This window comes from Neopelma chrysocephalum, unplaced genomic scaffold, assembly GCF_003984885.1.
Source record: "Neopelma chrysocephalum unplaced genomic scaffold, ASM398488v2 Primary Assembly neopelma1_26, whole genome shotgun sequence".
NCBI classification, from domain to species: domain Eukaryota; kingdom Metazoa; phylum Chordata; class Aves; order Passeriformes; family Pipridae; genus Neopelma; species Neopelma chrysocephalum.
In genome coordinates this window covers 12114224-12128492 of record NW_020897695.1, presented here as the reverse complement: position 1 = coordinate 12128492, position 14269 = coordinate 12114224, and the positions used below count along the sequence as shown (strand labels likewise).

At 39.0% G+C, this 14269-nt stretch overlaps 1 protein-coding gene across 1 annotated transcript in view; it reads right to left on the bottom strand.

Moving 5' to 3' along the window:
- Positions 1-898: 898 nt before the first annotated feature.
- The window catches only part of GLB1 (galactosidase beta 1), a 41840-nt gene continuing 28469 nt past the window's right edge, over positions 899-14269 (bottom strand). Inside the window, exons 12-16 of the mRNA XM_027675570.1 lie at positions 12146-12235; positions 10759-10872; positions 9690-9821; positions 5497-5736; positions 899-1459 (exon numbers count right to left, since the gene is read on the bottom strand). Of these exons, the coding sequence (XP_027531371.1) occupies positions 1199-1459; positions 5497-5736; positions 9690-9821; positions 10759-10872; positions 12146-12235 (837 nt within the window). The 3' untranslated portion in view covers positions 899-1198. The remainder of the gene's footprint in view (positions 1460-5496; positions 5737-9689; positions 9822-10758; positions 10873-12145; positions 12236-14269) is intronic.

Below are 14269 nucleotides of genomic sequence, written 5' to 3'. Positions count from 1 at the left end.
CACAGAGGAAAAATTTAATCTTTAAAGAACCATTTTAATAATGTCAGACAAAAATCAAAGTAAGAAACCACTGATTATGAAAATACTTGATTCCATCATATTCTGTTGTTTAAGTATCACCAAGGGGTTTGCACGACATCAAAACCATAGAAATCAAAAAGAAGATTCTGTCTGCTCTAGGAAGTCAGCTGTACTGACAGAGTTTGTGCATCTTTGCAAATATCAGGCACTTACAAAGACCATCAGTTTACTGGAACAAAACAGATAACTAAAGAGAAATAAAATTCTTTAACTCAAAACATTCCACTTCCAAGGTGCTGGCCTATAAAAAGCAGGTACACCATGCCCATTAGGAAAAAAAAAAAAGAAAATAAACATAAAAAGGATATATTAGAGGAAAAATGGCTCATTTTGAACCTACAGGTTAGTTACAGGCCAACCAAAACAGCCTAAATTTTTCATATGTCCTTCTACTTCTCAATTTACTTTAAGTCTTCAGGGACAGCAGAACAGAAGCAGTAAACTGGCTTTCTAAGAGGGGACAGATGCAGACTACAAGGTCCCTCTCCATGTTACTGCTGTTTGGACCAGCAGGCATTTGAGTGCTCTCTTCTGCAGTTGTTCTCAGCTCCTGTAAGAAACCAACTACAATTTTCCCAAAGTCACTTGTACAGAGGTCGTAAAAAAAATGAGGTCCACTCAATGCTGGCAGTGAGCCCAATCAGACTAAAATGATGTTGATACTCACCAGGTGATAAAAGAAGCTAAAAGTGTCTTGTCTGTTGGCAGCTCTGAGCTACCAGTCCCACGAGTGAAACAAATAAGCTAGCAGGGGCTGTGCACCCCTTTTGTAGGCTCCTCTCTAGTTGCAAAACACAGTAAAAAAATAAAAGTGTAAGAAGGTTACTGTAGTGCAAGCAGTGTACAAGGACTACATTTTTACTAGACTGATGCAAACATTATCTTCCAGTTGAGTTCAATTTCACAGTCCAAGGCAAATGTTAAAGCTACAGCTTTTATTTTTAGAAAGAACTTCAATATTTATCTCTGAGAGACTTAAAAAAAAAAAAGTCTTTGAAGAATTTAAAAAGTTGCCTCAGCTAATCAACTTCCCTTTTTCAAAGACTTGGTGTCAAATCGGTATGATTTGATGGAAAGGGAAGCAAAGTGGGGGAAAGACAAAGAAACACTCAAATCATTATAGATAGGTCAGCCACATGTCTCTAACGAAGAGCTGGTGGTCATAACTTTCATGTTGTATGGTTGCATTGATATTAGGTTCATCTACAAATTCTATTTCACACGCCTGGGTGCTGCAAGGAGAACTCTCCAGCTCCAAGACTGTTATGTTGTTTGGCACCGATGAAACAAGTACATTCCTTGGAACATAAAGGGTCAACTGAGGACCACGGGCTGGCCAGTAGCGACCAAGATTAAAGCCATTGATCCAAATTTGCCCCTGTTAAGAGAGAAAGAAAAAACAACAACATTTTAATAATTCGTCAGAGATCAAACGACAAAATAGCTTTAAGTGTAACGCTCTTCATATAGTAACTGAATTTCCTTCATCTTTCAGTTTGATAGAACACAAAACCAGAAAATCTGTTTGAGAAAATGCTAAAGACAGTCAAAGGAATCTAAATTCCTTGAGCAGTTAAAGCTATCATTAATATTTAAAAAGAAAGTGGTCAAATACTGCAGCAATTCCAAATATCACAATATTTAGGAAAACAATTGCAAGTTCGTCGCACTGAATTTTGCACCAAGTTTAAGATCAAAACAAACCTGAAAATTGTATTTGCTTGAAGCTGATTGTTAAAAGGAGAAAAAACTCACAGAAGAAAAATGCAGATCCTAATTCTGTTGTGGCTCTCTGTACAAGTGTAAGACTACACTACCTTGGTAGTCCTTTCCTGTTATGTGATTTCATGGAAAAGCCATAGTTTGTCTAGACACATGAAACTCAGATGTCTCTTATACTTAGTCAACAAAAATACTTGTGAAATCACACTGCAAGAAAGTACTGTATTTTGCTGCGGTTACATACAATCATTAAAATCTTTGGGGGTCTGCTAGTATTGGGTTAAATGAAATTGTGGTTAACTTGGCATAAAATCTCCTTAAATCGCTTTTTATAGTTGAGGTGGTCAGAACCCCTAGTTCAAAATATTGTCCTAACATCATTAATACCTTAAGTTCAAAAGATTTTAAAAAATGGGCAAGGAGAAAAAGAAAAAAGTCAAACCAATCATTTATACACCACAAAACAGACACACTGAAGTGACACAAATGCAGATTCTTCCAAAAGTCTATAAATTGGCGGGATGTAGAATGTTTAATAAAACTGTACACTGACTCCTACTGAGTTCAGCTGAGTTTTGCTTATTAAGCAAGACAGAAGGGAAAATATACAACTGATTTGGATAAATAACTTGCTTTTACTCCTTCAAAGTGTCTTTTCACCGTATGTCAAACAAGATTTCAGTGTCAAGAAAAGGGATGGGAAACAGATAAATGCATCTGTGTTTTCTCCTTTTGCTTTGGTCTTTGGTAATCAAAATACAGAGGAAAAACAAACTAACTCATAGCATTGATGTGCATGATAAAAATAATAAAATTGTCTGAATCAGTGGAAAGTAAGGACTTTTACTGAATTCAAGTAATTTCTAAAGTTTTCTGGGATAACTGAAATCAGAACAATATTTTAAAAGGATTTATAGAGGCACAATTGTAATATGGTGAGTATTGCTGTTCAGGCTGTTTCAGAGGTATCTTTCTTGTGTTTCCTTTTTCAAGTATTTATGAAACCAAATTTTATGAAACATGCAAGAGAAACTTTTAAGGAGTTAGTACATTTGCAAATGCAGTTCAGTTATTTCAGCTCTGTATCCACTTCCGTGGTATAAGATCCTATCTTGCATCGTTCTGCCAAGGTGTTAATAAACTTTGACCTCAAAATTTTTTTCTTTAATCAAGTTTATCTTTATTCAAACTCTCTACTTTGCTGCTGTAGTAGTTTTAGAAGACAACATAGCATTAATGCCAACTCCACCCCCACCCAAGATTAATTAGTGTACCCACTAGACAGATAGTAGCCCTCCTCCTACAGACACTGACAGTAAACCTGTGGGAAGTAGGTGTTTACTGTAGGAATCATCTGCATTATAGTTCAAATGCTGGCAGTATGATCAGACAGGTCTCTGTTTCTGATCTTTATCAGTCACTGGTTGCAACGCATTTTTGCAGTAAAGCTATAAACTTAAATTTCTCAATTCCAAATTGTCTTTATTAACACTGAAGTTTCTAAAGACTGTGCACACTCCGGAATTTGTGTGTCCCAAACCAGCAAATTATGACACTATATACACTACCAATGAAAATGACCTAGACAAAATAAAAGAGGGAGAAATTGTATCTTCAGTAGCAAGATTTCCCTTAGCAGGGAAAGCAACTACAGCCCACGATTCCACATAAATCAAGAACAGTCCTGACTCCAAATCCTATTTTCTGTTGAGGAAAAAAATAGGTCCAATAAATCTAACCATACATTCAGCATGTTTGCTCAAGAGCATCGTGATTCTTCAAGGGAGGGTGGAGGAGGTTTTATTACTAGTTAAGGGCTTAAAAACCACTGAAGACAATCAAGCTACAACAATAGGGCATGACTCTTAAGGCTGCAACCCTTCCTTCCAGGCTGTCCACCATGCTATATTCCTTGCCTTAGTATGCAAAGGCAGAACCACCATTAGGACTATAAGTTTCCTTGATAAGTGTTGCTTCCATGGTTTTCCAACATCTCAAATAGGTGAGTTTTAACTCCTATTAAGAATCCCTCTCCACACTTTGGCATCAGCACTCTATATAGAGCCACTCAAGGAATTAAGGCCCAGATACAATGGGAAATGAGTGGAATTTATACTCTTAAGGCCCTCTGCCTTAAAGGTATTTGTTCATTGCTAAAGTTACCTGGAAGTCTCAGTTTCCACACCCAGCATCACCTCAATCTTATTACTCTGGGATATCTTATTTAAAACTCTGGACCAATCCATATAAAGCTTGAAGGATCAATTCATCAGCTCGACTTACAGTTCATCTGGGATCTCTCACCATGACTGCTTTAGAGGGTATACAAACTATGTAAAACAAAGGTTTCTATAGGTCAGAGGAAAAGATTTTCACCAATACATAAGAATTCCTGGACTAATTTGCCATTTTATATATGAATTTGCCAATAGGCAGGTATGGCCACCACGCTTCCTAAAGAAGATTTATGACCGATGGGGTCACAGAATTTACTGAAAAAGTCTCAGATTCCAGTTGCCATGCAAAAAAAGCTATTTTTAAATTCTATTCAGTGACTGAGACATGCACATATATGCAGGAACAGGGACCAAGTCAGACTTCCTCATCCAAGCTCAGTGCCAGCAACACTAAGCGCCTGCAATGAACCACAGTCTTCTCCATATTGTGAAGTGTTTTAACCACTACAATACTGGTAGATAAGACAGATCAACAGCAATTCCTTCTCCTTTTTTTTATTTCCTTTCCTTTATTTTAATAGCAGTAAATTAATTGTTCCAGAGGGGAACAGTTTTGCTACCTAACGCTGTCACAGATACTTCCCTAAACCCTGGATTTAAATGCTTAGGCTTCCAAGAGGAGTGGCACTTCAGTGCACACATTCTGCTCCCTCTGTCCCACCAGCAAGCTGAGCTGCTCCTTACCCATTCTGCATGCTGGTGGTTTCAAGCATGGCACTGTGAAAACACACTCCTTGCTGCTCTAGCTATGCTCAAGCCCTCTGAGAAGTTCCCATTAACAGATCTGTCCACAGGCTTCCCACAGCAGTGCTCCCTGATCCATTCAGTCCAGGTACAGGTAACCTCCTCCATGCATTCATTACATCTGTATCTATGGGCACAACACCAGCAGTGAAGTCCAACCCTATGCTTTGCAACAGGATGTATAGTTCCTCACACAGTACTTCCAATATGTTCATAGGTACTTTTAACCAATTCATACAACCAAGAAAGTGTCCTGCAGCACATCACTTTCTCCGGAATAAAAAACTGTTACCTCAAGGCAAGTATTCACTTTCTTCCCTACAACAAGCTGTTTCTGCTTCACATCTCAAGAAAAAAATACACAAAAACTCTCTCACCACTAAATGCAGCCTTTCTAAACAGCCTGACACTTGATTTTCCTCACTGTTGAAAAACTAGGGTGGGTTGGTTGTATTGTTTTGGTTCTTTTTGTGATTGCTCCACTTTTTAGACCAATACCACATGTCTTTGGAATGTGTTTCCCTTTTCTTAATGTTTTATCTCTAGATTTACCTAAAGCAAAGAATAGATTTCTCAGTTATTTAAATATATTTGAAACACCCCACCACTACAACCAACTTCTACCCATTCAAGAGAGGTGGACTTTAATTGTCCATAGAAGTTTCAATAGCTTTCTAAGCAGACTTTGAGTTTTTACAGCAAAAAGTTGTACCTTTGTCCAGCCAGGAAAATTGACGTAGGTGTCTTGTGGCAAGTCTGGAATCCCTCCAGGAATTGAAAGACTACCAGTGTAAAACGTAGGTACTTCGTCATTCAGTGGATTGCCAACAGATCTCTCCGGTTGATCAAAGAGAGGAACAATGCCATAGTTCACTGCTCCATCTATGTCTAGAGGATACATTTCCCATCCAACAAGTATATCCTGAGCAAGAGTTAAATTTGAAACTAGACCCTAAAAGGAAGAAGAAAAAACAACACTAAAATATAAGATAATTAGCTTATGTTATTGAAGTTATTTGTCTGCAACTATAAATCAGTCAGGAATAAAATCTGAATCAAAGTACTTGCAACAGCTGGCTGCCAATCTGTGTATGAAAAAGTCAACATCTGGTCTTCACCAAGTTACAAGCTCTGCTTAAGAATAAAGGGCTTCATTTGTTCTCTGTGAGAGATCTGTTCCTCCTCAAAGTTTTAAGCTTTCACTGATACCCAAGAGTTTGTTTTCAAACTTTTTTCCTGTGATTGGGAAAATAGATATTTTGCTTCAACATTAACATGATTACAAAACCTAGGGCTTAACAAAAAGCAGAAGCAACATTAAGTATCATTAAGTCTGTGATACCATCATTTGGTAACACTGAGTCACTAACCCAAGACATTAACCTGCACAATAGCAGAGAAAGTGGTATTTACTTCCTACAAATCTCCTCCAGATAAGATAAAGTATCATAAAAACCAATGCACATGCCCAATTCAGTGAAATACTTTAAGCTTACAGTCAGCTTTAAGCCCACAGAGTGCCATTTCGTTTCCATGGAACCACGTACGCATTGGTTCACAGCACACCAGGGTACTTGCACAATGGGTGCAAAGGCAAGATAAGGCCATGATTTAAGAAGAATGAAAGGAAAATTAAGTTACCCCTGCACACATCCTAATTGTGTTATAGTAGTAGTTCCTAAAGTGGTATTTCAGTGTGATACAAGGGGTTGATTTTAACTGCTTGAATACACCCTGCATAGAAGTTGTTTTTCAGCACAATTTAAGTTCTGTTGCAAACACATGTCAAACAGGAACAAGTAAAACCACAGTTCCATGGCTTTGGAGGGCTGATACTATGTTGTGTGTCTGTTGTGATGTCTAATAAGCATTGCATTGACTCCACAGACCTCATCACCTGTACAAGCACTAACTGGTTTTCTCTTCCTTTACCTAAATGTCCACTTTGCAGAACAGGAGCTTATTTTTCTTATGTCAAAATAAAATATCTGCAGAGTGTTAAGTGACAAAACCTTTCTATACAATCTAGACTCTATTCTGTCTAGCAATCAACTGAAGTAATGCAATGCCACTTTAGGTCAAACCTTCTAACCTGCCTCCCTAAGCTCATCTGTAGGCACTATGAACAGTGGGATTTTTCAAATGATATGAATTGCCTACTAAACATTATTACTTTGGTCTGCATAAGAACGCACATTCAGTGGTCCAGATGTGGATATAAATTTTCCAAGTATAACTGAGACACAGATGACAGTGAGCATGTGAAAATATAGAAAAAAACAGAAACCACACTATTCCCTCTTTTGTGTCCTTCAACAACAAGACTTAGGTCAGAAAGACATTTTAAAACTAAAATCCTTTTAAGATTCCTTCACAAAAGCTAAATGCCTATTTTGATTTCAAGCTCAAAAAAGTGATAAAACCCCAGCCAAACAAAACCCTGGAAACCATCCTATTTGCTTAAAAATGTGAGACTTCACAAGGCAGGAACTTCTTCCACTAACGTGATTTTCAAAAGCACAAAATATCTAAAACCCAAGGTATCATTATTTCCAGTTTTCAAAATCAACATAAACAACAGCATGATGGAGGAATTTTATGGGAAGAAGCAATGCACACAGTCCAAAACTACCTGAGAAAGGCCACTTTTTCTACATAGAAGGATCCTGGGTTTAGAGTATTATTCTCACCAGGGACATGTCTTCTAAACTTGCTTTCACTCTTAAATCTTTAAACGGTTGAAACCCTGGTATAAGTGTGAATCTCAGCTCAACCACAGCAACACTGAGCACCTCCCTAATCCAACCTCTAACCCTCTATTTTGTTACCTTAATTTAGCATTAAGCACCTAAGTTTCCTTATCACCTGCCTGTTATTAAAGACACAAAAATATTGTTGGTGCTTCAACATGAAAGCAAAACAGCGGGACACTAGCTTCCCTCTCCTACCACTCAGATAAAGGTGAAGTGCCTTGAAGAGACAGCATGGACAGAGTTGGCACTACTGCTACCCACTTGTGTCCTAATAATATCAAAAAATAGAAAAAAAAAGGAATGCTGTGAACTCTACACAGCACAAACACAACACAAGACTGGCCTCTACAGCACTCCTCTCTTTTATCAACTAGCACACAGCACTGGGGATCCCATTAAGTCTAAAACCAAAAAAGTTTACTTTTTGCCCCTGCCCTTCCTAGTGCTACATTAGTGGCACCTCCATGGTATTGGGTTTACATGGCAAGGTTTTGGTAGCAAGGGGGGCTGCAGGTGGGACTTTTGTGAGAAGATGCCAGAAGCTGCCCCATGTTGGACAAAGACAGTTCCAGCTGACTCCAGGACAGATCCATTGCTGAGCCCATCAGTGACAGTGGGAGTGCCTCTGTGATGACATTTTTAAGAAAGGCTAAAAACCCCAAACCTGTGTAGCAGCCGTGAGACAGGAGTGAAGAAAAATGAAAACAAAGAGCCCCAGGTAGTAGAGATAGTAGAGAAGGAGGGGGAGAAGGTGATCTAGGTGCAGGAGCAGAGATTCCCCTGCAGACAACAGTGACACAGCCTGTCCCATCACAGCCCACGGAGGTCCATGGTGGAGCACATATCCACCTGCAGCATGAGGAGGATCCCAGGCCAGAGCACTTGGATGTACCCAAAGGAGGGTGTGACCCTGTAGAAGCCTGTGCTGGAGCAGGCTCCTGGCCGGACCTGTGGATCTATGGAGAGTAGCCCACGCTGGAGCAGGTTTGCTGGCAGGACTTGTGACCCGGTGGGACCCACACTTGAACAGTCTGTTCCTGAGGACTGCACCCTGTGGAAGGGACCCATGCTGGAGCAGTTCATGAAGAACTGCAGTCCATAGTAAGGACGCACACTGGAGAAATTCGTGAAGGACTGTCTCTCATAGGTAGGGCCCCATGCTGGAGCAGGGAAGAGTGTGAGGAGGAAGGAGCAACAGAGACAGCATGTGATGAACTAACTGCAACCCCCATTCCTTGTCCCCTTTCCTCGCTCAAGGGGAGGAGTTAGAAGAATCACGAGTGAGGTTGAGCCTGGGAAGAAAGGAAGGGTGTTTTTAAGATTTGTTCTTATTTCTCATTATCCTACTCTGTTTAATTGGCAATAAATTGATTTCCCCAAGTCAAGCCTGTTTTGCCCATGACGGTAATTGCTGAGTGATTTCCCTGTCTTATTTTGAACCACAGATTTGTCATTGTATTTTCTCCCCCTCTCCTGTTGATGGAGGAGTGACAGAGTGGCTCTGTGGCACATGGTTGCAACCCACCACGGCCACTCATGCATGGAGCTGACAGTCCCAAAGTGCAGCACAGACCCAGAAGCACTTGGAAGCTTTCTAAAAATTATCTCTAACATCTGACCAGTCCAAATTTGAACTGGCACTTTTGCATGGTAAAGTGCTTGTGAGACAGCCTTTCCCAGCCACACTGAAATTATTGCAAGGGCACACTGCTGACAAATGAAATGGGAGAGGGAGAGAGACACAAAAGTGTATATATGTACACATACAAACCCCAAACCCACCAACCTCCCAAATGCAATCCCAGGATTCACAAACTTCAAAGTACAATCAAGTTCTATATCAATTTCCAACCCATTTATGGAGTTTATACAAGCAGTTTTTGCACATTTTAAAATGTTAGCTACAGGCTCAACTCAATCTGAAAGTCTTGTGGGCGACAATGTAAGTGAACCAACAAAAAAAGTTTAAAATATGTCTGGCAGTTTTTAATTTCACATTGATTTCAGTGACTGGAAAAACTCAAATGAAAACTAGTGAGTAGTTATATTTTGAGGTAAAGTTCCAGTTGTGTAATCCTGACCTTTTTGCTCTTTCTATCCCACTACGTTTTTTTTAACATTACAATACCATAACTCAATTGATTTTACTTACCTTAAAGTCATTATTGTATCTACCAAAGTTGACTCGGCCCATATTCTCTACCAAGAGGTCCAGATTTGCTCCAGCCCTTCCAGTTATATTTATCGTAAGTGATTTGCCCCTTTCAAGAACACCCTGAGGAACCTAGAAAACAACAAAAATACCCTGTTATTTGTTTTTTCAACTTGCATGAAGAAAACAAAAATGATAAAGAAAAAAAATAAGTAAAAAAAAAATTTCCTGACTTGCTACGTCAATGTTCACATTTTGGTACACATCAAATAGATGTGCTAATGAGTTTTGATGCACCTGATTCAAAAAAAGCAGGTTCCCAAATTTAGTCTACTGACTGAAAAGATGTTGGCAATATCAGTGATTTAAAGGGGCTTCATCTTCCAATTAAGCATGTATCAATATTTAGTTTTATTTATTCCTATTCCCATAAGGAAAAAAGAGCTTGACTTGGACATAAAGGTGATCAGAGTTCAGCATAGGTCAAATATTAATTAAAAAATAGATGATAAAAGTCCATGAATTTATATTAATTCTCATTAAGCAGGAATAAAACCCTGCTTACGGGAAGAAAGACAAATTTCACATTCTGTACAATAAACTTTTTTTTTCCTGAAACTGTGATCAGAAGCCAGTTTCATAAGCTAAGACATAGGCTCAGGCTTTCTCTTCCTCCCACCCTCAAAGGAAAAAATAAGAGAATAATAATAAAAAAAAAAATCTATGGAAATACTGCAGAAAGCCACCAAGCATATATATCATTAACACATCTCATGAACCTGAAAGTAAACCCTTTCTCTAGGTCTTTTACTCACTTAAGTCATGAATCTGTGTCAACATTCAAATTTCAAAAATGGCAAGATAATAGTCATGTTTTCTCAAATACAAACTTGAACATTTGGTATGAATTAACTATATATACTTCCTTATTTCCTTTGTGTGATTAAATAAGATCAGGGTTGTCTTGGTAATCTAGAGAAAGGGGGAAAAAAACCCCCGTAGACTGCATCCATGGCTTCCATGAAGGCCACTCATGGCAGAAATGAACACCAGCAAACAATGCTTTTACCCCATCAACAGAGACATAGGCACGATCATGGACTCCGTTTAAAGGTGAAGTCAGTTCCGTTGGCTCCGTACAGTTTTTTGGAAGTGTAGTTCTGTACAGTACAAACCCAAAATACTAGGAAAAGAAAAGAAAGAAAAAATACCCAAGCTGATTCATGAACCAAGCAATTCCGTAGTTTCAATTCAGGTCAGAATTAGAAATATCCCATATTTCTGCCTACATGGTGGGATTGAAATGTTAACTTTCATTCACTTCAGATAGCGTCTATCATAGACACCATTTCAGATTAAAATTCACTTTGACCTTTAGGTAATGGGTGTAAGTCCCACAGAGTTTCCACTGTTAAATTTCATCAGAAGATTAATGCAACTTACAAGACAGGGCTCTATCTAAGAGGTATTTCCTCAATTAAAAACAAAGCAGTTAATGACCAACAGTATTATTTCTTCATTAAAATCAATGAAAAGATAGCTGGAAAATCCCTTCATAACTGACTTCACTGTCACCCACTGCCCATAAATTGACAAATTCATCAAGTCAATATTATCTAATATTATCAAATTATCTATTATCTTTATCTATCTAATTATCTATTATCTTTAAATACTGCATGGCTTACATCAGGAACATTTAGGAATATTTTTCACTAAGTTCCTCATCAGGAACAGAAAAAAAGTCATAGCCATTACTGAGACCTGGACAGGTTGGAGAGTTGGGTGGAAAGGAGACTAATGAAGTTCAAAAAAGGCAAGTGCATGGTCCTGCACCTGTACACCCCATGCAGCTGTACATGTTGTGGGCTGACCTGCTGAGAAGCAGCTCTGCAGAGAAGGACCTGGGGGTCCTGATGGATAACAAGCTGTCTCTGAGCCAGCAGTGTGTCCTTGTGGCCAAAAAGGCCAATGGTATCCTGGGGTGTATTAGGAAGACCATTGCCAGCAGGTTGAGGGAAGTGATCCTGCACCTCTACTCAGCCCTGGTGAGGTTGCATCTGGAATGTCATGTCCAGTTCTGGGCTCCCCAGTTGAAGAAGGACACGGAACTACAGGAGAGGGTCTAGCAGAGGGCTATGAAGATGATTTAAAAAAACCCCAACAGTCTCTTAAAAATCTGAAAGTCAATACTTCAGAGAGGAGAGGAATAAAGGTGAAGCCTGGACAGCACAGATACCGATATTCACAGGAAGAAGAAAACCTCAGGTGCAAACCAGGAGCACTGTAGAATACGGAAAGGCCTCCAATGCAAAAATCCTGGATACCTGTACAATACTATTACTTCTGTGCTGGGATAAGGTATAAAACATGACATAAGAAGAGTAATACCACAGAGGGTTATTCAAATAAACTTCACAAAATTACTGCAAAGTGCCTACTGAAGGAATCCTTACCTGCTTTAGCTGAACAAAGGTCAATGGATAAGTGCTTTTCACTGGTCCAGAAGGTGACAGCCCATCAAGAACCTCCACCACAGTGCCCACCTGCAGCATAGAAAAAGCAGATATGTGAAGGTCAGTAAGTTTCAGTCCAAATATAACAGCTTGCATACCACCAAGCCAGCTCGCTGCATCTGTCTAGAAAGTTAATAAATCTTTACATCATCCTTGCAGACACATTAATAATACAGTACAGTACAGACAACTGATGAACTCTGAAAGAAACATGCTACATGTGGAGCAATGTTTTAAAAGAGTAGATGTTCTAAATTTGCTATGCATTCTTAAAAATAAAAATGACCCTTTATTATTTAAGAAAAACTAACCCAGGACTTTCTCACCAAATTTCTATACAAACACAACTGCTCTGGACAATTATTAGAAAACAACTACATTATCTAAATTTTGCTCAATTATACTTAGACTCAAGGTAGGGAAAGTGTCACTGATATCTACTGAGTTACTCTGAAATCATTCTGAGCTAAGTAGGGATACAATTTGGTTCCATCAAGAGCTATCCAAGATGAATTTACCCTATTTAATCTTAAATTATTTTAGAAATTTCAAGGCTGTCATTCGGTTGTCACATGTAAGTAGCTGGACTGATTTTAGTAAGACTGGGAGTAAGGTTTAGAGTAGTCAGATACATAAATACCTTGCTGAATGAGGACTTAGATGTGTACAATTAAATTGCCTTTTGTTGCCATCCACTATTTCCTTTTGCAATTACAAAGTTTTCTACCAATCTACAATTCTGTCTTGAAGTCTATGATCAATTTTAGGTTAGTCAAAATGCCCACAATATGCCTACTCTCTTACAAGCTCAAAAAATCAAATTTTTCCTGCAAGATGTCAATCTGTTTCACCAGGATTATCGTCACTGTTCAGTGGTGTTCAGTTCAAATTCAAAATACTTCTCAAACACAGATTTACATCCAAATGTTCGAGAAAAAAAGAACAGCAAAAAAATTTAGGTTTTTACAGTCTTGTAAAACTGTACTGCAAGAGCATTCACAGCAATTCAAATTTCTGAGGCTACTTAAATAACAGAACTGTTGAATTTTTTTGTGCGCATACACGAAAACAGTGCTGAAATATTAAAATGTACATACAGCATTTTGCAGTGATGTAACAGAAGCCAGCACGTATCATCTATGTACACATAATTAATTCTGCAGTATAGTAGTGGGTTTGGCTGGGATACAGTTAAATTTCTTCACAGTTGTTAGTATGGGACTGTGTTTTGGATTCTTGTTGGAGACAGCATTGATAATACGAGGATGTTTTTGTTACTGCTGAGTCCAGCTTACACAGAGTCAAGGGCTTTTCTGCTTCTCTCTCCACCCCAGCAGAGAGCAGGCTGGAGGTGTACCAGAGGTAGGGAGGGGACACAGCTGGGACAACTGACCCCCAGTGACTAAAGGGATATCCTGTACCATATGGTGTCATGCTTGGCAATAGAAGCTGGGAGAAAAAGGAGGAAGGGGGAGATGTTTGGAGTGACAGTGTTTTTATCTTGGCAAGTAACCAATATACATGAACTATTCAAAAGGTGTGTGATGTGGCACTCAGGAGCAGAGTTTAGTGGTGAACAGGGTGGTGCTGGGTTAACACTTGGACGTGAGGATCTCTGAGGTCTTTTCCAACCTTAATGATTCTGTGATGGAGCCCAGTTTTCCTGGGGATGGCAGAACACTTCCCTGTGGATAGGTAGTAGTAAATGAACTTCTTATCTCGCGTTACTTATGTGTGCAGTTTTCACTTCACTTGTGCCTGCAATTTTTGCTTTATCTACTAAACTATCTTTATCTCAACCCACAAGTTTTCACACCTCTACCTTTCCAATTCTCTCACCCACCTCACTGGAGGAGAGCGAGTGAGCAGCTGTGTGGTGCTCAGCTGCCTACCAGGATTAAACCACAACAAGCACGTAGACACAGATCTAAACCAACTTTTAAAATTAGCTTATCTTAACTCTAGCTAGGAACAAGAAAGCAGAAGGATGTCATAAGTATACAAAAGGTAATGGTCATCACTACCTGCAGGTTGGGTCACTCTCACTAGCCCACAGCTAAGCAT